General features: G+C 43.8%; 1 protein-coding gene and 1 long non-coding RNA gene across 2 annotated transcripts in view; one reads left to right on the top strand and one right to left on the bottom strand.

Moving 5' to 3' along the window:
* Positions 1–2,140, top strand: part of LOC131920639 (uncharacterized) — a 4,920-nt gene extending 2,780 nt beyond the window's left edge. Inside the window, exon 3 of the long non-coding RNA XR_009381737.1 lies at positions 1,081–2,140. This is a non-coding gene — a long non-coding RNA (uncharacterized LOC131920639). The remainder of the gene's footprint in view (positions 1–1,080) is intronic.
* The window catches only part of Garre1 (granule associated Rac and RHOG effector 1), a 67,160-nt gene that overhangs the window by 28,433 nt on the left and 12,432 nt on the right, over positions 1–26,295 (bottom strand). The window contains exons 2-3 of the mRNA XM_059277511.1: positions 8,592–8,822; positions 7,589–8,153 (exon numbers count right to left, since the gene is read on the bottom strand). Of these exons, the coding sequence (XP_059133494.1) occupies positions 7,589–8,153; positions 8,592–8,668 (642 nt within the window). The 5' untranslated portion in view covers positions 8,669–8,822. The remainder of the gene's footprint in view (positions 1–7,588; positions 8,154–8,591; positions 8,823–26,295) is intronic.

Here is a 26,295-nt window from a genome sequence, read left to right as displayed (position 1 = left end):
TATGGATGATTTACTAGTCAAAAGTAAGCATGGTACTACATACCTTTAATCTCAGCACTCAGGGGACAGAGGCATGCAGATCTGTGAAGTTGAGGCTAGTTTCAACTACATAGTGAGTTCCAGGCCAGTCAAGGTTACACAGAGAAACCTTTCCTCCAAAAAATAAAAAGTAAAAAGATCTACTAGTCCAAACAAAAACATAAACAATGAATTTTTACCGTTAGGAGGAAAAAAGCAACAGCCTGTGCACACTTAATTCCACTAAGGTTAATGAAAATCACATTTTTAAACAACTTCTAATATTTTCCATTACTACTACTATGTAGTATTTTTGGCTTACACCTACCCAAATCAAATAGTAACATACCTGAACTAAGGCCCTTAAGAGTGAGTCAGTACAGAAGTTACTTCAAACACATTCATGGGCAATTACAGAACTCCAAGGAGGCCTGTCAGTATGTCAAACTAGAAGCCAGGGTTCAATGAGGTAAAGATGTGATTTCATGTCTGCCTGTCAGACTTGAGAAGCCAGTAAAAAAATGCACAGTCCCCTCAAAGTGGGGGAATCCTGAGAGCCCCCCGGCCATCCTGGGTTTCTGGGCTGTCTACATAGCATCTGCCAGGGACCTGGTCTTCAAAACGCTGAGGACCCAAAGTGAAGCCAGAAGCCTCAGCCGTCACTGTGGGATGAACACCAGTGAGTATGCAGCATCCTTTCACTCCACAAGGACTGAGGAGCCCATCCTGTTGCCCTCCCCTCCTTTCCCTTTGGACACTCGCCTCACCCTGTCCCATTTCTGACCTCTCTAAGAGAAAAAAACCACAGCAGCACTTTCTACCTTTCCAACTGTCCTTAGGACTGAGACGGCTCAGAAAGTAATGCTTGCTTCCAAGCCAGACAACATGAAATAAATCCCTGGGATTCCTGTGGGAGGAGAGAAACTACTCCCCCAAGTTGTCTTCTGAACTCCATGTGTCTACAGTGACCCACCCATATGTACACATACACAAATAAACACCATACAATAAAAACAACCTTACCCTAATGCTCTCACGTCTGTTCACTCTGTTTCCCCACAGGAGGGCCTCCCTGTTCTTGCAGCACTCTGGCTGACTCCTGCCTCGGAGGCTTGGCACCGGCTCCTCCCTCTGCCTCGTTCTCTTGGGTTTGCTTCTCCACCACCTTCTACTCATTACTCACAGGGAACTTCTCAGTGAATCTCCTTCTAACCCCTTCTAAGAGCACAACCACGCTCCAGCTACACAAAGGGAGACACTCCAGACTTTTCACTGCTACATCTCATGACTGCAACAGCATCTGACATCAATAAAGTCTGCAATTAATCCATGAAGAATTGATGCGTAAATCACAAGTAAATGTGATTTACTAATATTATATTATGTGACTTTCTAATAAATACAAACTAAGACACAGGACCATCTGTATTTTCTTAGTATGAACTACAGGCTTAACTGTAAATGGTTCAAAACCGATTCAAAATCAAAGAGAAGTCAGTCAACTCAATTCAGCCAGCATGGCATTTTTAAAGAACACTGAAATTAACACAATTACAGAAGGCACTCAAGTGGACTTCCCTAGGACCCAAGAGGTCCAGTGGAGTCCACTCTTTAAAAAAGTCCAGGTGGGCTATCAAAGCTTTGGACAACTAACAAGTTCAACATGAGAAAAATGTATTTTCCTAAATTCACATTTTGATTTTACTGACAGCTTTGAGACTCTGTGGGGAAGAGTCCTGTCAAATCTGTCAGGGGCTTATCCAACGCTTCTTGGCTACTTACAGGCATGTTCAGAGAACACGCTGCCCCTCCACTTCTTTTTCTAAGCCCCATTCTAAGTGCAAGGCAAACGGAATAATGATCATCGATGAAAGAGGGTTTCTCGAGCTTTTATACAAAAAAGGGCTGGCCAGAAGCCTGACTTGGTGGCTCTCACCTGTATTCCCAGCTCTAGGGGGGGCTGAGACAAAAGATCACCTGTGCCATGAAGACACCCTGCCTCAAAACACAATGTCACCGTCCCAGCAGTTCCAGCAGCAGGACCACACGAGGAAAAGCAGCACAAGACACCAAGGGAAAGGAAGCCAGGCAGGAACTGGAGGTAGGTGTTCTGCCGCAGTAACCGGCCCCTAGAGGACAACTAGAGGACAACTAGAGGACATCTTGCCAGCACTTCTCTCTCACGCCGCTTTCACACAGAATGGTGCTCCACTCTTCAGAGAAGGCCTGCCAGCACCTGCCAAAGCCATGTCAGAAGCAGTGATGCTGACGAGACTATTCACTGCTTCTGATCTTCACGAGAACACTGGAAGGTGGGTGGTAATTCCACTGTAGAGACAGGCAAACTGAGGCTCAAGCTATATGAGCACTGAGAATCAGAGCTATTCAGATCTTCTGACTTATGCCCATAGCTCACTTCCTGGGCAGGCATGCCAGTGTCACAGGCACTAGCCAACTAGGAAACACCACAGTCACAAATCATGCTCCAACAGTAACATTTAGGTTAAGGGCTAAGTCACTGGAAGGCATGAATAGGACAGGACTCAGCCCCTGCAGCTGCTGGAGCCAGGCATCATTATTTGTCTATTAAGAACACACATAGGGGGTGGGGGTGACACATCACACTTCGTGGAAGCATCTGAATACTCCTAAAGGGCTTCCTTTATACCCAATCCTGGCTCCTGTTAGAGGTATCGTAGTCTGTTTCCTGCTGCTGGGACGGAATGTCTGAATGGAAAGGTGGGTCTAGCTGGCAGTTCTGGAGGCCAGAAAGCCAACAGCATGGTACCATCAAGGGCAATGCACTCCTGCATCTCCTGGTAGAAAGCAAGAGGACTCTGGAGGTAACTAACCCAATCCTTCTAGAGCTACAACTCACTCAAGGAGAGCGCTGATCACCTTATCAGCATAACAACTCTAAAGGCCATACTCTTCCCCACTATTATACATGAGAAATAAATTCTGCTGGGAACGAAGTCCATCCAAACTACAGCAAGTCATGTTATACAATGCCAGGCTTTAGACTCCTTTTCCTAGAATGAACATTAAAGAGCCTCTTAGGGCTTTGATTATAAAATGGGGGAGTGGGGAGGTAGGGAGCAACAAAAAAATCCAAATGCTTAGCTTTTTCATCTGAGTTTGGTTAACAGTAGAGGAGAACCCCTACTGGCCTAACTACCCTGGTAGTGTAATATACTACATAAGAAAAATGGGCTGCAGAGATGGCTCAGCAATTAAGAGCACTGGCTGCTCTTCCACAAGACCCAGGTTCAATTCCCAGAACCCACATGGCAGCTTACATCTGTCTGTTCCTCTAGTTCCAGGGGATCTGACACCCTCACAAAGACATGCATGTAGGCAAAATACCAATGTACATAAAATGAAAATAAATAAATTATTAAAAATAAAAAACTTAAGAAAAAAGAATTCTAGAACAGCTAGTACTGCTCTAGGGGAAAAGTATAATGCTGGGCTGGTAATATGCTCAATGGGTGATGGTATTTCCTGCCAAACCTAAATAACTAAGTTCTATTTCCAGGTCCACATGGTAGATGGAGGTAAGAAGAGACATGATGTGCAGCATTCGTGTATACACACACACACACACACACACACACACACACACACACACACCCGCCACAATACATGAATAAGTGAGTGAATGCAATAAAAAGCTTTCAGATATGTTACATCTATGGATCTGCTTGACAGACACATTTGAAAACTAATCTGTAAGTCAGTTTTTCCACATAGTACAGACCTAGATTCGAAAACTCATCAACAGCAAGCAGTTTCCAGACTAGCATTGGAAACAGAAAGCCTGTTTAGTCTAGTATGTACAAAAGCCATGGTAATAGTCCAATTATCTTAATCAGAATTTCAATGAGGAAAGCCAAGCCAAAATTCTAAACTGAAACAATCAGAAGCATTTTCCAGCCCAGTATGGTAGTATATGGTAGCAATCTCAACAGTTGGGAGGCTGAGGCTAGAGCACCGTGAGTTTAAGAACAGCCTGGATTAGCAAACAGGGAACAAGACAGACCTGGTAGCACATAACCCCAGCACTCAGGAGGTAAAGACAGGACAGACAGGAGGACTCCTGCAAGTTGGATGAGGACTGTTCTACAGAGTGAGTTGTAGGACAACCAGGGCTATATATTGAGACCCTGTCTCAAAAACAAAAGAAAACCCACACACAAAAAAAACAAACAAAACCCCAAAGTAGGTAACAACCACACGCCTTAGTGAGTCGCTAAGCTCCTGTGTCTCATAGTTCTCTAATTGTCCTGACCAAGCCATGTGGGTCTAGCTGTCTTCTCAGACCTCAGACCTGAAGAACCACTCACTCTAACATGACTCCTACATAAACCTCCAAGTGTTCCATCATCTTAGGATGGCAGCCCTAACAACGTGCACTTAATGCTGCTCTGTATTTTCTGGGGGAGGTGGGAGACACAACTATGTGTTTGCAAAATGTCACATCTCTGTCAAGAAATAACCAAGCACACTGTAGCTGAAAACATGGTTTGAGTTCCAGTCCAGCCTGGTCTACATAGTAAGTTCAGGCCAGCCAGAGGAGAACAAATAGCAACAATAAAAACAAAGTGGTGAATCTCTGTGTGCACCCTATGTACTTGTGCATAGACAGTCTGGAATGGCACCATACCAGGTACAAAGGCATTCTGGGGACAGAAAAAATAGGATGGGAAAGAAAAGCACAAAGCTCTATATTTCTATTGTAGAGCTAAGGATAAAGCCTCTTGGACACTGGGCAAGTATTCTACCACCCAATGGCATCTTCAGCCTTTGTTATTTTTTGCAACAGGTAATATACAGCCCAGAATTGTCTTAAAGTCACAATCCTTCCACCTCTGCCTCTGGATCATTGGGACTGTAAGCATGTGCTACCACACCTAGCTAAGTTTTACATTTCATTGTTTCAATTATTTGGAGAATTACACATATTTTTAATGAGTTATTTATTTATCCAGGGCCAATACATATGCAAGGCAACAACTCTACCACTGAGCTAAATCCCAGCCTACGAGTATAATTAAAAAAAACCTTTAAATTGTGATAAGCCATTTTATAAAAATGTAATCATAAAAATAATTATAATTACAAATAGACCTAAATAGAGAGTCAAGGTAGAATGAACCTAGGGCATATGTAGATCTATGGTAAAGTATAGGCCTGATGTGTGCAAGACCCTGGGTTTAAGACCTACACTGAAAACACACACACACACACACACACACACACACACACACACACACACACACACCAAACCTGGGATGATTACAGAAAGGATTAAAATGGCTTCACAAGAGTGATACACAAACTCATGAAACGTCCCATATTTAAATAACAGTAAGAATGACCCAGTATTATATATTTGTGATAACAAAGGCAGCAGACTATGGCTCCTGGACCAAATCCAGTGCACTGAACACACAGTCCCGGGATAAAACGAGTTTGGGTTTATAAAGATTTTAAATTAGCCAGGCGGTGGTGGCGCACGCCTTTAATCCCAGCACTCGGGAGGTAGAGGCAGGCGGATCTTTTTGAGTTCGAGGCCAGCCTGGTCTCCAAAGCGAGTTCCAGGAAAGGCGCAAAGCGACACAGAGAAACCCTGTCTTGAAACCCCCCCCCCCCCCCCGCAAAAAAAAAAAAGATTTTAAAATATGTGTGTGGGTATGTGCACATGTGTCTATATGTGCCTGCAGAGGACAGATTAAGACCTCGGATTTCCTGGAGCTGGAAATTACAGGTGATTGTGAACTGCTCTGCAAAGAGTTCAGAGAACCAAACTTGAGCTCAGGTCCTCAAGAAGAGTAGTATACATTCTCCAGACCCCAGGTTTTCACATTTTTAAAGACTTGGAGCTGGGTGTGGTAGCACAAGCCTTTTATTCCAGGACTCAGGAGGCAGAGGCACTCCGTGAGTTCAAGTCAAGCCTGGTTTACATACCACATTCCAGGTCAGCCATGGCGACACATTGAGACCCTATCTAAAAGACAAACGAGAGGATCCAGGTTTGATTCCCAGCACTCACCTGACAGCTATGGTCATCTATAACTCCAGTCCCTAAGGAGTCTGATGCCCTCTTCTGGCCTTGGCAGGCACCAGGCACACAAGTGGTGCAGACATATGTGCCGGCAAAATATCCATACACAAAAAAATAAAAATGAATGTACTAAAAAACTTAATGTAACAGAATCAAAGTTTAAAAAGCCCCTTATTGCAGATCAGTGGCACAGCATCTGCTGAGAATACATTCAGCTCTGGGTTCCATCCCCACCACTACATAAAAAAGAACAGTACAAAAAGTATTTCCTCAACAGAGTCAAGAAAAAAGCCAGCTTTATTCTGAATAAAACTTGATTCTAGTCGAGTCCTGAAGAAGAGTGTTTCCTTTCAATACAACCCACACACAAAAAACAAAGATCCAAATGCATTTTAATGAAAACAGCTTTGAATTAGAGCTGGAAACTTAATTTATTCTATAAACACATGGAACTTTCATGAAAACCAGGGATTCCATAGATTGAAAACTCAAGCCAGGCAGTGGTAGCACACACCTTTAATCCCAGCACTCAGGAGGCAGAGGCAGGCGGACCTCTCTGAGTCCAGGCCAGCCAGAGCTACACAGAGAAACCCTGTCTTCAAAAACAAACAACAAGCCGGGCGGTGGTGGCGCACGCCATCCCAGCACTCAGGAGGCAGAGCCAGGCGGATCTCTGTGAGTTCGAGGCCAGCCTGGGCTACCAAGTGAGTTCCAGGAAAGGCACAAAGCTACACAGAGAAACCCTGTCTCGAAAAAACAAAAACAAAAAAAACAAAAAAAAAAAAAACAAAAAAAAAACAAAAAACAAAAAAATAAATAAATAAAAAATATAGCCCACGACCATACTTAGAATTCTAAGCACTTGTTTGTTTGTACAGTATTAGAGATTGAGCCTAGGGCCTTAGACACACTAGGGAAGTACATTACCAGTGAAATGTGACTCCAGTCTCTCACTAAGTGCTTTTAATAGCATATTATTTGGATATTAGTTTCCAATTTGAAAAAATTAAGGACAGAAATATCAAATACAGAGCTGGGCGGTGGTGGCACACGCCTTTAATCCCAGCACTTGGGAGGCAGAGGCAGGCGGATCTCTGTGAGTTCGAGGCCAGCCTGGTCTACAGAGCAAGATCCAGGAAAGGCTCAAAGCTACACAGGAAAACCCTGTCTCGAAAAACCAAAAAAAAAAAAAAAAAGAAAAGAAAAGAAATATCAAATACAGACAAATTAGTTTAACTTTTCCTTTTGTATGTGCCGGGACTGGATCTGAAACCTCACACCCCTGAACCCTGACTTCAGCACTGAGCCCCGTCTTTCTAACCCTGCTCAGTGACCTTTTAACCTATTTGAAATGAAAGCATCACAACTTGGCAGGCATCAAACTTTTCACAAGAAGATCATACCAACAACAAGAGGACAAAGGCTACCATTGCTGCAGTCTGGGGACACTGAGGGTGCTCACTGACCTCTGCAATACATTTTCCAAAGGGAATGGTACTCTACCTCAATGTCCTGGAGACTGAATTCCTTCTGATCTGTGAAGTTTGCAGCCCCAGCACTGAGTTCCATGAGCATCTTGGCGATCTCGGGCTTTATGGCTGAGGTCAATCGGCTGGCAGCCTCCATCACATGCTCCTGCACATCTTTGAGCTGCATGGCGGCCTTCGAGTAGTGTGAGTTCCTGAACACGGTGCTGAAGAGATCTGTGAGGAACGTGCTAGCACGGCAAAAGACATTGAGGGCATCCAGGTACTTGGAGATGCCCTGCTGGATGTCAGCAATGGGAGTGGAGTGGGGCATGGCATGGTGGCAGCTGCCTGCAGCTGTCAGACTGCCCAGTGGGGCAGAGGGGGCCGTGGATGCCAGGGGAGCATTCAGTGCTCGGCCCAGCTCAGGCATCGGGTACTGCTGGTGCTGCTGCACCTTCTGCTTGGACCCGCCAAGCAGGAAGCGCCGCTTGTAGTCCATCTTACTGTCCTGGGCACTGCAGCAATACATGCGGGTGGGGAACTGTTCCAGGGACCACTGGCCGGTCAGGGTTCTGAGTCTTTTTTTTCCAAAACTGCAGCTAGGTATAAAAATAGTGGAGTTCTGCAAATCTACGTTTTAAAAAAGGCATTTCCATGAGGCAGGTGGCCATATGATCCAACATAAAGGTGAGAAAAATAACAGGCTTATATAATTAGTATTTTCAGTGTAGGTAGGAATTCTGACAAAAAATAAGTGTGTCTGAAATGCTGTATAACTGTTCAGCATCCTACTCTCAAAGAAATGCTGAGGAAAATGTTTACTTATAATTGCTTTGCAAGAATATTTTGATACTTACATTTACAACAGCAGAAAAATAACTTAACTTTTAAAATGTAATATAATGTATCTTCTATATACCAAAAAGGACCTTACGCTGGTCAACAGCATTTAGGCGGAGGGGTTACTTCACAAGAAGTCCTTAAGGAAGAGCACACCTCTGCAGAACTGACAGAACCTGCCTGTCAAATCCATTTACCTGGAAAGCTGCTTTTCAGTGCTAAAAACTTCCAAATCTCCTGTAACGGTTTCTGGAAACAAGTTTTCTTTAAGCATGGCATTGTTACTGTGTGTCTTCTTTCTTTTGTTTGCTGAGGTAGTGGTTTCCTTGTAACATTAGTAAGAAGTGCTTCCAGACTGGGTTGGCCTGCAGTTGTAACGTCTGAAGCAAGAAAGCACAGATGTATTCATAAGGCCTCTAAGTCATTTCCTGCAAGGGGAAAGAAAGAAGATGAGGTCAGGGAGACTGCAAGACAAAGAGCAATTCTACACTGCTTGGGCCTCCACCTGGGTGAGCTTCATATCAAGACATCACAGTAAGTTTCAAAGAAGCAGGACAGGGTAATAAAGCTAGACTATGAAAAGAGGAATGTTAGAAAGCTACTTGGTCAGAAGCTAGAGATGTGGGGCTCAGCATGCAGGAAGCACTGCATAAACTAGCTGTGACGGCTCACACCACCAATGCCAACATCCAGGAGGTGGAGGCAGGAGGATGAGAAGTTTAAGGTTGGCCAGGCAGTGGTGGTGCATGCCTTTAATCCCAGCACTCAGGAGGCAGAGGCAGATGGATCTCTGTGAGTTCAAGGCCAGCCTGGTCTACAGAGTGAGTTCCAGGACAGCCAGGGCTACACAGAAAAATTCTGTCTTGGAAAAAGAAGTTTAAGGTCATATCATCAACTTAGCGTGTTCCAGGACAGCCTGGATTACAGGAGACCCTGTCTCAAAAGAAAAAAGAAAAGTTCCTCAAGTTCTAGCAAAGATAATACAACTAATTAAGTCTGATTCCAGACCAACCAATCAATCTAAAGCAGGCTAAGTGGTAACACTTTGAACAAGGCCTGCTTAACATTTGGTATTCCTTTGTTTCTTCTTCAAAGGGCTCACAAATTTACAAGAGGACTGGATGAGTTGAGCCATCCCTGGCATCGATGGGGTCCAGGGTCTGGTGGTCCCCAAATCTGAGGATGCTGAAAACGCATAGTGGATAGTATTTTGCATGACACCTGTGCACAACCCCCCATACAACGTAAATACGCTCTACAATTCCCAAGCACAGTGCTGCACATCTGTAATTCTTGCACTTGGGAGGCTGCAGCAGAGGAATGCTTTGAGTTTGAGGCCAGTCTAGGTTAAAGAGCAAGTGTCAGATCAATCAGGGCTACATGGTCAAAGGGGAGAATCGCCTCTACATGGCTTGGAGCATCTAGGGCGATGCAAGTGCTATGTGGTCAGCTGTAAACCTCTCTTTAACAGTAACAAGAAAAAGTAGATGTGTCCTGTACAAATACAATTTAAAAATTCTGCATTTATTTGCTTATTTATTTATGTGAAGTTCAGAAGACAATTCGTGGGAGTCTGTTCTCTCCATCTACCATGTGAGTTCCAGTCAGGCTGGGCAGCAAGCACCCTTACCCTTACTGTGCACGAGGCACTCTGACAGGCAGAATTAACTTTTCTAGAAAAGATATACGTATTTTTATTTTATGTGTATGGGAATTTTGTCTGCATGTTGTCTGGGCATTATGAGTGAGACTGGTACCTACAGAGGCCAGAAGAGGGCATTGATACCTGGAACTGAAGTTATAGATAGTTGAGAGCTACCATGGAAGTGCTGGGGATTGAACCCAGGTCCTTTGGAAGAGCAGCCAGTGCTCTTAATTGTTGAGCCATCTCTCCAGGCCCAGAAACTACTTTTAAGAAAACCAAATACAGGGGGAGGGGAAATAACATGATCAAAATATATAGAAAAAAATTAATAGTTTTTTAAAGCAACAACAAAAGAAAAAAAGAAAAAAGAAAACCAAATACAGCACTCTGGAGCTTGAGGTAGGAGGAGTACATGAGTTTGAAACCAGCCCAGGCTACCGCTTGAGTTTCAAACAAACAAAGCCAATAAACAAATAAAAATTCTGGAATCAAGACAGATGGAGTGGCTTATGCCTGTAGTCCCAGCACTTGGGACACTGAGGTAGAAGGAGGTAGAGGTTTGAGGCTAGCCCAAGTATAGGTACATAGTGAGTATCAGTCCAGCTTGAACTATAAAGTAAGACCCTGTCAGAGGCACCAGGACAGGATTCTGAAGTTAAAATACACAAAATTAACACAAGAAATACATTGTGTGACTCACCAGCAGATCCCAACAGGAAGCAGTAAACCTGCAGACGGATTTACTAAGGAACAGAAAGAAGAACTAACAGGGGAAGACTCGGCTCTGAGAGACCTACAGGACACCATCAGCATACTAGTGTGAACAGAACAAAGACTATTTGAAGGGTGATGACTACGAAGTCCATAAGTGTGATGAAAATGAAATCACACATCCAAGAGGGTAAATGCGGTCTAGTAAGATAAACTAAGAGCCACACTTAGGATACATTAGATGAAAACATTTACAAACTCCTAGCAGTGATAGTCATTAGAGGATGACAGCAGTCAGGAAACCCTGAGCCCCTACTCCTACATGACTTACAGAGCAGTGATTTTTAGAGCATGAAGTCAAAACGCTTTCAGCAAAAAATCAATGTGTAACCTCAGTATATGTATTTCAGTTTAAAGAGACCTTATTTAGCTGGGTGGCGGTGGCGGCGGCGCACACCTTTGATCCCAGCACTTGAGAGGCAGAGGCAGGTGGATCTCTGTGAGTTTGAGGTCAGACTGGTCTACAGAGTGAGTTCCAGGACAGCTAGGTCTGTTACACAGAGAAACCCTGTGGGGGGGGGGGAGGTACCTTATTCGAATTCGGGCTGGGGTATAATTCAGTGATAAGAGTGTATGCTTATCATGCATAAGGCGGTGGGGTCAATCATTAGCACTAAAAACAAATCCCCTCAAACTCTCACTAATAGTCAGCTGACTCATGTGAAATGCATTAATCTCACCAAGAGGACTTCACCGTCATGACTAGTTACCTGCCAGTATTTGCCTCTAAATGGCATTATATTGGAAATTAGTTTCAGCATATAAATTTTGTGTGGAAATTAATATTCAGTCCATGACTTTTACACACTTGGTTTTGCACAGTTTTGTTCTGGTGCCTGAATGCAATGCCAATCTGGGCTACCAAGCAAGAGCCCCTGCCTCTCCTCTTGCCTAATATGCCCAAGGCCTTAGATTTGATCCCCAGGACTGGAAAAAAAAGAAAAAAACCACATTACAATTCCTCTAAACTTCATAAACAATATGTTTCTAAATTAGCACAAAGTTAAAAAACCATAATGAACTTCTGAGATTGTGGGTGATAATTGTGACTAATATGCTAAATGCAGTTAGGTTTCATGACCAGCACAGTGGTGCATAGATGTGCAAGCATGCACCTATACATATAAAATAATAAAGTAAAAGATAAGTTTTTTTTCAAATGAATGCACATACACATACATGAACACCAGCATCTGGGTATATTACTTTGATAACTTTTTTAATATTTTAAAGATTTGCTTATTTTTATTTTGTGTGTATGAGTGTTTTGCCTCATATATATATATATATATATATATATATATATATATATATGTACGGTGTGCCTGATGCATATGGAGATCATAGGAGGGCCTTGGATTTCTTGGGACTAGAGTTATGGATGGCACCTATGTGGGTGCTAGGAATTGAACCTAGGTCCTCTGGAAGAGCAGCCAGTGCTCTTAACCGCCAAGCCATCTCTCCAGCCCTATACTTTCATAATCTTTTTTAAAAGAAAATTCTCCCTGATGCTGTCTCAGTGTTTGGCAAATGTATTTCCTCCACATTTATCTTCCTAAGACTTAAACTATGCTCAGCCTGGTGGTGGTAGTGCACACCTTTAATCCCAGTACTCAGAAGGCAGAGGCAGGTGGATCTCTATGAGTTCTAGGATAGCCAGGGCTACACAGAGGAAACCCTATCTCGAAAAACCAAAAAAAAAAAAAAAAAAAAAAAAGGAAAAGAAAAGAAACTACGCTCAATCCAGTAAAGGACATTTTTCTTTCATACCCTCTTAAAAGAATCGTCACCAGGACAACATTCACAATGTAAGAAGCCACATGCAGTATGGACATAAATATGTACTGTGAAAGGCTGCACAAGTTAGTGTGGCCATCTGGTAACATACTCATCAATTCTATGCTACTTACAATTCTCAAACACAGCAGAAAATGACATTTTAGTAGGCTAAATGACATTTTTTCAACACAACAGTAAACTTCAAAGGTTCTCAATAGATTTAAACCAACTCAGACCCAATTACATCATTTACAACACCCATTTCTTCAAACTAACCAACAAGCTCTATTCCAAACAACAGAAAACATTCTCAAAACTAGATGGAGAGCCAGCATGAGAGCATCTTTGGGCCCCCAGCAGGAAAACTCGAAGTTCAGGAAAGTGGTGGGAAGCACACTTCCCTCTAGGCACCACTGAGGTCAGCGATACTGAGGTTAGTAAGAGTGGCCTTGTAGGTCTGACTGTCTGGGTGAGGTCCTGGTTCTGCATTGACTAGCAATGTGACCCTGAGTAAGTTCTTTAGCCTCTCTGCCTCAGTGTCATCCTCTATAAACAGAGATATAAACAGTAACTACTATTACTGTGTTAATGAGTCTATACATATCAAAAACAGAATAATGTCTGGCATATACTAAGCATTAACGTTTGATGATGTCACACAAGACAAGAGAAAGTAAGCAGGCCTCATTATCTCTGCTTGTCTGGAAACACACTACTGACAAACAAGAAAGGTTTTGTTGAGTTACCCAATGCCTAAACCAAACAGAAACCTACCTACCCTAGGATGGGAAGTATCACACGCTTTATGAACACTAATTTCTACTTAAATACAGTAAACAAAGAGAAATGAATCCTCGCGTGCGTGTGTGTGCGTGTGTGTGTGTGTGTGTGTGCGTGCGTGTGTGTGTGTGTGTGTGCGCGCGCGCACGCGCGCGTGCGCGCGCGCGCGTGTTGCTAGGGATCAAATCCAGGATCTCACCATGCCGGACAAGTGCTCTAAAAATCACTGATCTACACACTACATCTTCAGCCTCAGCTAGAGAATAATTTTCAGTCCATTTCAGTCATTCAGGCAATAGAGAAAACAGAGCTGTCAGCAACTGACGAACACAAAAGGGATTCACCGAAGGACCACAGGCTAAGAAAGCACATGAACTCACCTCAGCATTCTCCCCAATCCCTGTGGCATAATGGTAAAGCTCGTCACAAGAGAGTAACAGCCTCACAGGAAGGTCTGAGCCATGGTCTAAACGTCACTTCTGAGAAGACAGAGAGCTTAGGAAATGTGCTGTGTTCTAAGATCCAGCACAGCAGAGCGGGCCACTTCCTAGATCCCACAGAGCCAAAGGGGTACAATGAGGTGAGCAAGGCTTCCTGGAGGAGCTGGCTAAGTGCCCAGCTCTCGATGGACAGCTGCAGAGATGGTGAGTGGGAACAATCTCATCAGCTTCATCTCCTCTATACTTCCCATTTGATCACCGAGTCAGCCAGCTCCCACAAAGAAGAGGACTACTGGGAAGAGGAACCTCCTGCCAATTACCTTCATAGACGCAAGGGTGTTTGGTTGGCTGGTTGGTTTAGGGATGGCACCAAGGGCTAGGCTTATGCTAGGACTAGACGAATGCTCGATCACTGAGCTACACCTCAGATCAACAAACAAGTTCGTTTTTTAAAAAATTACATTTATTATATTTTCTCTGTGTGTGTGTGTGTGTGTGTGTGTGTGTGTGTGTGTGTGTGTGTGTGTGAGACAGTGTGAGAGAGAGAGAGACAGACAGACAGACAGACAGACAGGGCTGGCTTCAAACTCACTATATAATGCCAGTGGTGATGGTGCAAGCCTTTAATCCCAGCACTCGGGAGGCAGAGGCAGGCAGATCTCTGTGAGTTCGAGGACAGCCTGGTCTACAGAGTGAGTTCCAGGACAGTCTGGGTTACACAGAGAAACCTTGTCTCAAAAAAACTAAAACCAAAACAAAAGCCACAAAAACCAAACCACCTCACTGTACAGCTGAAGAGTGTTTTATGCTCAGATCCTTCTCTAGTCACCTCTCAAGTGCTGGAGTCAGAGGCCACACTGTAACCATGAGACACTATGCCTGCTTTTACATAGCCTTGAGGCTTGAACCCAGAGAGTCGAGCATGCTTGACAAGCATTCCCCCAACTGAACTATACTCCCTAGCCAAGAAATATGTATTTTAGGCCCTGCAAAAACACCTGTGCTTGGCAAAGCACACCTGAAATCTAGAATTTAGGTGACTGAGGCAGGAGGATCCTGAGTACAAAGCAAGGCTTGTGCTATATAGTGAGTTTGAGGCTAGTGTGAGCTACACAGCAAGACACTGATTCAAATAATATAGTAACAAACAAACAAATAAATGAAAAAAGAGAGAAGAGGAAAAACGCCTGAAAGTTTCTGAATGAATCTTATTCGAAAGTTGAGAACCAGGAAACAAGAACTATTTACTACCAAGGTGAAAGACAGGAAAAACTGAAAGAGAAGGAGTAAGGTATAGAAAGGAACAAATACATAGACACATGTGTGTGAGTGCAGTGTGCCAGTGTTGTATGTATGACCTTCCTTACTCCTTTGAAACATGGTCTCACTGAGCCTGGAGCTAGGCTGGCAGCCAACAAGCCTGGAAATCTTCCTGCGTCTACCCTCACTGTGCTGGGGTTATAGGCGTATGTGCATCCACACCCTGCCTTTTACATATATTCTGGGACCTGAACTCAGGTCTCTACGCTTAGGTCTCTACACTTACACAGGAAATAATCTTGCCCACTGAGCCATCTCTCTGTATATAATATACACATTTTTACAAAGTGTTGAGCCTGGGCATGTAGTCAAAAACAAAAACCAAGAAAAAAAAAAAAACAATGAAAATGCTTATATATAAGGTACACAGAAAAACAAAAGCAAGGATGCAAGCAATATTTCTTTCTATCTAAAATGTGTTTTAGCTTTATCTTTATAGAAAGATGTGACTCTTCTCTGAGTCTGGAGCGCACTGACTCAGACTAGCCAGCAAACCCTAGAGCTCTCCTGTCTCTGCACCCAGTGATTAGACTGCAGGTACACACCACCTTGCCTGGCTTTTATGTGGGTGCTAGAAATCCAAACCCAAGTCCTCACATTTACACAGCAAGTCCTTTATCCACTAAGCTATCTCCCAGCTCCGTCATTTTCAAATATTTAGTGGTATATAATTAATCATAAATATCTCCTTTGTTGCTTGCTTCCCTTTTCTCCCCTTGAGATAGGGTCTCACTATGTAGCCCTGGTTGACTTCAAATTTATAGTGATCCTCCTGCTCTGGCCTACTAAATGCTGGGATTATAGGAGTGAACCACCATGTCCAGCTCTTTTCTGTTGGTGGTGCTGGTTTGTTTTTGAGACAGGTTCTCACTCTATAAGACTGGCCTAGAACTCACTATGCGGCCCAGGCTGGTCTCAAACTCATGGTCTTCCCCCTCCCAAGTGTTAGGATTGTATGTGTGAACTACCACAGCCAGCTTTAGTTATCTCCTGTTTGACTGTACCTTTCTAGTGTTACTGTTGACAAATATAAAATCAAATAAAATCCTTTCATCCATTTGAATTGAAAATATCAGTTTTGCCTGGTAGTGGTGGCTCACACCTTTAATCCCAGCACTCTGGAGGCAGAGGCAGGTGGATCTCTGTGAGTTTTGAGGCCAGCCTAGTCTACAGAATGAGTTCCAGGACATCCACAGCTACACAAAGAAACCCTGTCTCAAAAAACAAAACAAAACGAAAAGAATGGCTGATTCTAGGGCTGAGGATGTCTCAGTTGTAAAGTGTTTGCTTTGCAACTATGAAGGCCTGAGTTCCTCCCCAGAGCCATATAAAAGCCCCAGGCATAGTAACTGAAGCTGGTAACAAGGCTTGCTGACCCAGCTATTCTAGACAAACTGGTGAGCTCCAGCCCAGAGGCATGCACAATCACCCACATCCGCACAGGTACACACACATACATTTAAAAAAAAAAAAAATTAGAAGAGAAGAAGAAGGCCAGGCACATGCCTTTAATCTCAGTGCTCAGAGAGGCGGAGGCAGGAGGATCTCTTTGAGTTCAAGACCAGCCTGGTCTACACAATGAGTTACAGAACAGCCAAAGCTACATAGGGAGACCCTGTCTCAAACAAACAAACAAAGATGCAAAGAGAAAAAGCTTCTCTCAAAAGTTGTTCTCTGACCTCCACATGCATGCACCTGCATTCGAGACCTGTGAGAGTACACACAAGCACAGACAGTTTAAATTGTAAATAGAGAGATCCCCAGAACTCAACAACAAAAATTCAATATTTTTATTTGTTTGTTTGTTTGTTTGATTGGCTGGTTTTTCAAGACAGGGTTTCTCTGTGTAGCTTTGTGCCTGTCCTGGATCTCACTCTGTAGCCCAGGCTGGCCTCGAACTCACAGAGATCCGCCTGGCTCTGCCTCCCAAGTGCTGGGATTAAAGGCGTGTGCCACCGCCAACCGGCTAAAATAAATCTTAAAAAAAAAAATCTAGGGCTGGAGAGATGGCTCAGTAGTTAAGAGTACTGGCTGCTCTTCCAGAAGACATGGGTTCAATTCTCAGCACCCACATGGCAGCTCACAACTGTCTGTAACTCCAGCTCCAGGAGGTCTGGCATCCTCACACAGATAGACATGCAGGCAAAACACCAATACACATTAAAAATAAATAAATTATTTTTTAAAAATAACAAATCTAGCCAGTATGTATAAAATACTAAGAAAAACAACATTTTGCAACTGTGATGAAATGGTGGATCTAGCCAATGCTTATCAGTCAGTGTCTAAACCACAAGATGATAATTTGAGGAGGAAATTTATGATGAAGGACTCAAGCCTGATTATACCCAAACCCACTGATTAATTCTAGCCTCATAAAAACTGGGAGGGGCTGGAGTAATCTCCATTGAGATTACTGGCTGTTCTTACAGAGGACCTGGGTTTGGTTCCCAGCATCCACATGGCAGCTCACAACCATCTGTAACTCCAGTTTCAGGGGACTGGATACCCTCTTCTGGCCTCTGCAGGCACCACGCATGCTCATGGTACAAAGACATATATCCAGCAAAACATTCATATACATAAAATAAGAAAAATCTAAACAAATTTCAAGTGGGAAACGCTTGTCATAAAACAAAGTACCACTATCTCCCATGAAGTGTTTCTGTCTGAAATATTCAATCAAAATCTAATCAAGCCTATCTATCTAGCAAGAAAGCATGAAAGATAAACTGCAAACTAGTCTTTTCTGCGGTCTTTTCAACCTAATTGTTCATTAACAACCACTGACCTTACAGCCTGTGTAAGCTATTCTAACAGCTGTCTCAGAGCAATTTTTACCAGCTTGGTCCTCAGTTTCATTTTTATTCTTTCCTACCAACTTTTGTTTGTTTGTTTTCTGAGACAAGGTTTCTCTGTGTAGCCCTGGCTGTCCTGGAACTTGCTTTGTAGACCAGGCTGGCCTCAGACTCACAAAGATCCATCTGCTTCTGCCAACCGAGTGCTGAGATTAAAGACGTGTGCCACCACAACCAGCTTCTACCAACTTTTTTTTAAGCTCTTTTTTGTATGTAATTTTCATAGGATTTACATGCACTCCTGTCCACTGACACTTCTAGTAAAATCAAACTCCACACATGACCCATACACAGTCGGCTATCTCCAGCCTCAAGAACCTTTGCCTTCACTCAGCATTCTCTAGCCACATGCCCAGTTCTTTCAGAGCACCAAGTGCTTTGCACAATTGGTAACTCCTCTGGGAAGCTGTTGCCCCTTCTGACCTCCTACTCTCAGGGCTCCTCCCCACCCAATCTGTAGTTCCTGAAATGAGCACCACTCCTTCATCGGTCAACCTGTAGAAATCAGGGTCACCTAACCCACAACGAGGTCTTTTCATACTGACACCCTGCAATTATCTTGCCATTTCATTTGCTTTCATACCTCAGCAGCTGGCACGGAAGAACAGCATTGCTTTGTGACTGCCAGGTCCCCACAGTCAACAAGTTTGCTGGCAGACTATCTGGAAACCTGACATCAGTGAGTCACTGATTGTTTCCCAGGGTTACAGTTCTGCAAATCCAAGAAACTGGCTCCTATGTCAAGTTACCTCTCTCTACCTGAAAAGTGACAGGTCTCAGAAACCTGGCACTGGATGGGTATCTGTGACTTTAAGATGAGTGACGCAGTCAGGTGGGCAGTGGTGGCACATACCTTTAATCCTAGCAATCGAGAGGCAGAGAAACCCTGGTCTCTAAAAACCAAAGGAGGGAAAAAAGATGGGTGATACAGTCTGGAAATGCAACTCAGTGGAAACACTTGCCTGCTTTACGAAAAGCCCTGGGATCTGTCACCACCACCACCCCAGTAATATGGAGAAGGCAGGCAGATATTAAGGTTTCCATTTCCAAAGGCATAGCCAGATTTCAGGATAATTAGGGACCCCCTCTTCCCCCAGACCCAAGCCCAGGCTAAACGTGGCTAGAGAAGGCCAGCTGTTTCTCTGGGAGGCCTGTTCTCTACCATACACAAATCTGTTTATGGCATCTTTCTGTTTATACACACACACACACACACACACACACACACACTCGTGAGTATGTATGTACACTTAAACTTCCCTCCTTGTTTCTGTAGTCAAATATACACTCTGGTTTCTTTATAGTTCCCAAACTGATGCTCACACATAGATGAACTCTCCAGAGTCGTGCATAAAGCATATAAAAGGATGCTCAGAATCATTCACTGTGAGGAAAACACAAATCAAAACCACAAGATACCACTTCATAACCACCAGCTTGGCAATAATGAAAATGACAGACAGTAGCAAATGTTGGGAAGGATGTAAAGAGACTGTAATCTTCATACATTGCTCGCCAGAAAGGAAAATAGTACAGACACTCTGGAAAACCATTTGACACTTCCTTAAATAGTTAAACACAGAACTGCCACATGGCCAAGGCACTCTACTCCTGTGCACATACCAAGAAAAATGAAAAGTACATCAAAAACAGCACATAAATGTTCAAAGTATTATTTCTAACAACCCAAACTGCAGACTCAACCATCTTACCAGCTGACAAATAGATAAGCAAATGTGGCACCACCAAACAGTAGAAAATTATTCAGCCTTTACTATAAAAGCTTGAATGGGGGCTGAAGAGATACCTCAGTAATTATAATGAAGAGCACTCACTGCGCTTGTAAGGGACCCCAGTTTGATTCCCAGCACTTACACAGTGGCTCACAACCATCTGCAAGTCCAGACCAGAGATATGATGCCCTCTTCCGACCTCTTTGGGCACCAGGCGTGTACATGGTGCACATACATACTACAGGTGAAACTCCCATAAATCTTTTTAAATCTTTTTTAAAAGATACATAGATAGCCAGGCAATAGTGGCACACATCTTTAATCCCAGCACTCACTCAGGAGGCAGAGGCAGGTGGATCTAAGTTCAAGGCCAGCCTGGTCTACAGAGTTGAGTTCCAGGACAGATAGGGCTACACAGAGAAACCCTCTCCAAAAACAAAACAAAACAAAAGAAATACAGAGTGAGCTGTTGTAAAAGACACACCCAACATTGACCTCTGACCTCCATTACACACACTGTTTGTAATGTTTGCATGCACACATAGTTTGTGATCACAAAATGTCCACCTTAGGTAATTCACTGAAACAATACATTGATGAGTGTGTAAGGATGAGAGAATCAGAGGAGGCAGAAAAGAAGTGATGTTCTGTGGAATGATGCAAAACTAATCCTCCTCTCGGCCTCCCTGGTGCTGGGAATACAGGTTTATTCTATCATGCCTGGCTTCAAAAATACTCTAAAATTATTATAATTAATGGCTGCATGACCTTGTAAATAACCCCGAAACCATTGAATTATAAATGACGAGTGTAATATATAGTATGTGAATTGTTTTTCAATAAACTTATTATAAATACTAAATGCTGCTACCCTTTAATACAGTTCCTCATGTTGTAGTGACCCCAACCATAAAATTATTTTGCTGCTACTTTATAACTGTAATTTTGCTACTGTTAAGAATAGTAATGTGGCCGGGCGGTGGTGGCTCAGGCCTTTAATCCCAGCACTCGGGAGGCAGAGGCAGGCGGATCTCTGTGAGTTCAAGGCCAGCCTGGGCTACCAAGTGAGTTCCAGGAAAGGCGCAAAGCTACATAGAGAAACCCTGTCTCGAAAAACCAAAAAAAAAAAAAGAATAGTAATGTACATATTTGATATGCAGGGTATCTGATATTCAATCCGTAAAGGGGTCACAACCCACAAGCTGAGAACCACTGCCATAGACAGTTCCTTCTTCTGAAAGAGAGAAAATAACTTGTAAGTACACCACAATGTTCTCTTCTGTCCAACTCCCAAGAGCAAAACCCAAACATCTCCCCTGGATAATATGGAGACAGTGCAGGAAATTCTTTAGGTATATTAGTTAAGTCATTGTCTATGAAGTTCAAAGCCCAACCATTTCCATGTTTTTAGTTCAGACTGACACAAATCATATTTAGAAATGAGCTCCAGAAAAATGCTTAGAAGAATTTTACTCTCAATAGTCATAAATTTAAAATATCCATCCAGGCAAGAACAAAATACCTTAGAAGATTCAGTCCTCAATCTGTGCCTTCTTAGGTCCCAGCTCTCTTGGCTCCTCTTACCTGTGACCACATCCAAAGGTGCTCTCTGGTGGCATGTCCTCCTAGCTCTCCTCCTATATCCTGACTGTTCTCTGTTGCCCTTGCAGCCATCCTCAAGTGCTATGGCTCAGTCGCCAGCATACTGTCCTTCCCAGGCATCCCACACCCTCCTCCCTCACCCAATACCATCTACTTCTTTCATGACCTATCTTCCCTGTCATAACCAGTCGGCCAAGTTTTTCGTCAGGACCTCAATCTGCTTACAACAACCAGTCTACATGTTCCCTCCCAGCACCTGGAAGGCACTCCGGGCTTATGCTTACACCTCTTGGGATGTCTTGGAGCAGTTTTGATTAAGACTGAGTTAAGGGCCATGTTGTGTTCTGCCCGATTCAGACTCTACATTAGCATTACTGTCCTAAAACACAGTTTACCAAAACTACCCATCTCCCCAGTATGTCCCTGCTATCTCCAAGGCACAGGATCTTAGGGTTCATTCAAGACATTGAAGAATCAAGGGCTGAGGCAATAGCTCAGTAGGTAAAGTACATGCCATGAAAGCAAAGACCAGAGTTCGATTTCCCAATGTCCATGTGAAAAGCTGAGTATGGAGTGCATACGTACAATCCCAGTGCTGGGGAAGCAGAGACAAGAGAGTTCCTGGGGCCCGCTGGCGAGCCAGCCTAGGCTAATCGTAAAATATCAGGTCCTGTCAAGGGGGTGGGGAAAGTGGGGGGTGGGGTGTGGGGGGTGGCGCACGCCTTTAATCCCAGCACTCGAGAGGCAGAGCCAGGCGGATTTCTGTGAGTTCGAGGCCAGCCTGGGCTACAGAGCGAGATCCAGGACAGGCACCAAAACTACACAGAGAAACCCTGTCTCGAGGGGAAAAAAAAAATACCAGGTCCAAGGGAGAGACTGTCTCAAAAATTAAAACAGGCCCAGAGTAAAAGACTCTTGAAAAGCAAGACCCAAGATTGACCTCTGGTCCCCACAGACATACACACAATGTACATGGGCACCTGCACATGCCAATACACACTCGTATCCATCCTTTATATAAACACAGGCATACACACAAAGTACATGGGCACCTGCACATGCCAATACACACTCATATCCATCCTTCATATAAACACAGACATACAGAAGATATTCAAGAGTCACTTGGGAGATAGCAGAAGAATGATGGTGAGTTGGAGGGCAACCTGGGCTATACGGCAAGACCAAGGAGACTGGAAAGGAGGGAGAAAAAGAAGAGGGGAGGTCAGAGAGAAAGAGGGAGGGCTAGCCTCGTGCATGCTATCTCTGAGCTGTGACCCAACTTAAGGCACATCCACTGACAGAAAGGCTCCTGTGAGCATCAGAAGCAGAACGCTAGTGGTCAGGCTCCACTGCACATGAAAGCACACAGAAAAGGGTACCTGAATGCTGGCTGATAAAGAAATACAAAACCCAAGCAGAACTTAATGTATAAGAATACCAAGCGTGATGGTGCATGCCTTTAATGCCACCAGTCTGGAGGCAGAGGCAGGTGGATCTCTTTAAGTTTAAAGCCAGCCTGGTCTACATATAGAGTTCAAGGCCACCCAGAGCTACACTGTGAGGCTACTTCAAAAAACCAACCAAAGAGTACGAGGTCACAGAACTAAGCATTCTACTTGACTCCACCTTACAAAGTTTGTAATTCAGTGTTCAATCCTTTAACACAGTGGTTCTCACCGTGGCTGAAGTGGGGGGTCTGTCTACCAGGCAGTAGGGAAAGTAATTTTGCTTTCCTGGACCCTAACATCCATCAGTTGTCACAACTGAGGAAATGCTAGAAGCATGTAGTGGGAAGAAGCCCGATATTCTGCTAACCATTCTCTAAAATACACAGCAGCCCTCACAGCAGGGATCTTCCACCACAACATGCCAACAGTGCAGGAGAAACCCTGATCAACAAATGCTCTGAGACTTCCAAGTTACCTAATGTACTATGGAATTAATTCTTAGCTCCATGTGGCAGTCCACAACATCTGTAATCTCAACATTCAGAAGGCTGAGGCAGGAGGATCATGAGAATTGAAGGACAGTCTGAACTACAAAGCACAGTCTTGTCTCTAAATAAGACCAGTAAAGTTACTTTTTCTGGAGAGATGCTACAAACTTCTCCTATGAATTAAGCCACAAGCACCTAAGACACCGAGAGGTATCAATGGAAAAGAGATGACGGGTAAATGCTAATTTTGTAGTTTAAAAACAATTCTGTGAGTTCCAAGAAGGGGGTCCCAGAGCCCAAGGCTCTGGGGTATAGATCTTAATACTGGCCAGGGTTCCTCAGTCTATTTCCTACCTGCCAGCAAGGCCACTTCAAGAACTCAGAATCCACACTCCCAGATCTGTGTTTGTGAATGCACATGCTGTGGGGGCCAGAGGTCAACAGGGGTGCTTCTTGAACTGCTCGCCACCTTCTCTCTCTGACAGTCTCTCTCTCTAACTCAGCTAGACAGGCTGGCTGGTGAGTACCAGGGGTCTGTCCATACACTCCCTGCCCCCAGATGCTTTTCCACACAGCTGTGGGGGATCCTAACTCAGGACTTCCTGCGTGTGCTGCGGATACTTTACCCACTGCGCCCCTCCCCAACCCCATTCCCATCCTTACCTCCAGCAGACCCATCCCTTCAACTGACTGACCCTTGGTGCTCCAAGCCAGGACACCCACCTAAGCTGTTCAGGCTGAATCAAGGTCTGCCTCAGAAGACTGAGCAGCAATCCTCCCCAACCCCCAGGCCTAAGGAGGACATGACATCATCTCCACCCTATCACAATGTCCCTGTGACTCCCAGAGGAAGGAGGCCCAAAGGTGGAAAGGACTGCTCGGCTCAGACCCTAAGGCCTCATCCTATGCCACCTCAAATCAGTGCTCAGCAGCAGTCAGTCAGGAGCCGCCTCATTTCCGGTGCAAGGCCAGTAAAAATAGGAAGTGGGGGAGGAAGTTCACAAAGCAGCAACAAAAGTAATCATGGCCCAGCTTCCTGAACACAATCACTGACAGGCAGGCAGTGAGAGCCAAGGCCAGAGGAAAGGAAATGACTCTTCTGTGTCCGGCAAGCCCATACCATTTTCTTAACAGAAAAACTGGACAATGCTGGATACCAGTGATTACATGGAAATGAATGTAAAGCATGTTATTCAAAGACTCACACAGACTGCTGAAATGTGAATCCTATCAGTATACATTCAGTCCATGAAAAAAATGTAGAGAGGTCAAGATTAAGTTCTTTTCTTTCTAGTTAGCCATGAGGGAAGGGCTGGAGAGTCAGCTCAGCAGTTAAAAAGCACTTGATGCTCTTCTAGATGACCAGGGTTCTGTTCCTTTCGTCCATGTGAGGCAGCTTCACAACCTCCTGCAATTCCAGAGAATTCCACACCTTCTCTGGCCTCAGAGAGCATCCCCACACAGGTGGCATACATACATACACACACACACACACACACACACACACACACACACACACACACGAATAAAAATAAAATAAATCTTTAAAAAGTAGTAGTTTGTCATTTAAAAGGTGGTAGGAGGAGGAGGAGCAGCAGCAGCAGCAATAACAGTAATAGTGGCAGAAGTTGGGACCAGAGCTTGGTGGTAGAGTACTTGCCTAGCACGCATAAGGCCTCAGGTCCCATCTCCACCAAGTCACACCCACCTGTAGAATCTGCCCAGCCACACAGACATGAACGAGAGACACACAGCTCCTGCTTTCAAGCAGCTATCAGTCCACAGTAGGAAGAGACATGGGATGGAAGAGCCCCTGCGCTGAAAGTTGCTTTAGAAGACTTTACCACAAAACACAGCAAAGCAGGTTGTCATTAGTGGTTCCAAGGCATTTTATATCTGGTGATCTACAAACAACTCATCATTTCATTTAAGAAGAAGAAAAACTGTTCTAACCACAAAGTCAACATAGTTGCGATTTACTCTAAAATAAGAGGTTGGGGGTGGGGGGGAGCCAAATGTGTTAAATAGTCACTTTGATTTTGTTTAAACTGAGGGTTAGTGGGGCTAGAGAAATGATGAGTGGTCTCACAGGACTCAAGTTTGGTTCCCAGCACCCTAATCAGAAAGTTCACAACTAACTGCCTATAACTCCAGTTTGAGGGACTCTGGCTTCCAAGGGTACCTGCATACACATGGTACACATAAACAAACAGACACACATACATCCATACATACTTACATATGAATAAAAAAATCTTTAAAACATTATAGAGGGTTCATTGTGTTTTAGTTTGTGTTCATTTGTGTTTTTTAAGGTGGGAAAAAAAATCAAAGCATAGTTTTTTTGTTTGTTTTTGTTGAGTGTTAGGGTAGTTTCTTTGCAGGGGGGGGCATTTATTTATTTATTTTTGGTTTTTCGAGACAGGGTTTCTCTATGTATCTTTGGAGCCTTTCCTGGAACTCACTCTGTAGACCAGGTTAACCTCCAACTCACAGAGATCCTCCTGACTGTGCCTCCCCAGTGCCAGGATTAATGGTGAGCGCCACCACCACCCAGCTGGTTTTTTTTTTAAGCAGCTACTACATCAATAGTAGAAAAGTAAATGTGTCAGATGACAATCAGCACATATTCACTATAACGCAAAGGACGCCTAATGATGGGTGATGTTGCTCTGTATGGGTGAATGTGTTACTCTAATTGGTTGATAAATAAAATGCTGATTGGTCAGTAACCAGGCAGGAAGTATAGGCAGGATAAGCTTTGTAACTAACAAAAAAAGATTTAAGTATTTCTTGGTCCTGCTGCAGACAGACCTAGTCATCACTCTGATTTTTCTAGTTACTGAAGGACTTACATTACTCTGTGTTTTAAATGAGTGTTTACTCTTTTCACAAAGCTATAAACTCTCAGAACTTGATGCTATTGAGCAAAGCGCTGTAACTTACGAAGTAATTTTACCACAGAAACAATGCAAACTAAACACCACAACACAAATCTGTCAAACAGATCTTCAAAAGGAGAACTGGGCATGAC

Source organism: Peromyscus eremicus, chromosome 1, assembly GCF_949786415.1.
Source record: "Peromyscus eremicus chromosome 1, PerEre_H2_v1, whole genome shotgun sequence".
Lineage (NCBI taxonomy): Eukaryota > Metazoa > Chordata > Mammalia > Rodentia > Cricetidae > Peromyscus > Peromyscus eremicus.
This window is presented reverse-complemented; position numbering and strand designations above follow the sequence as displayed.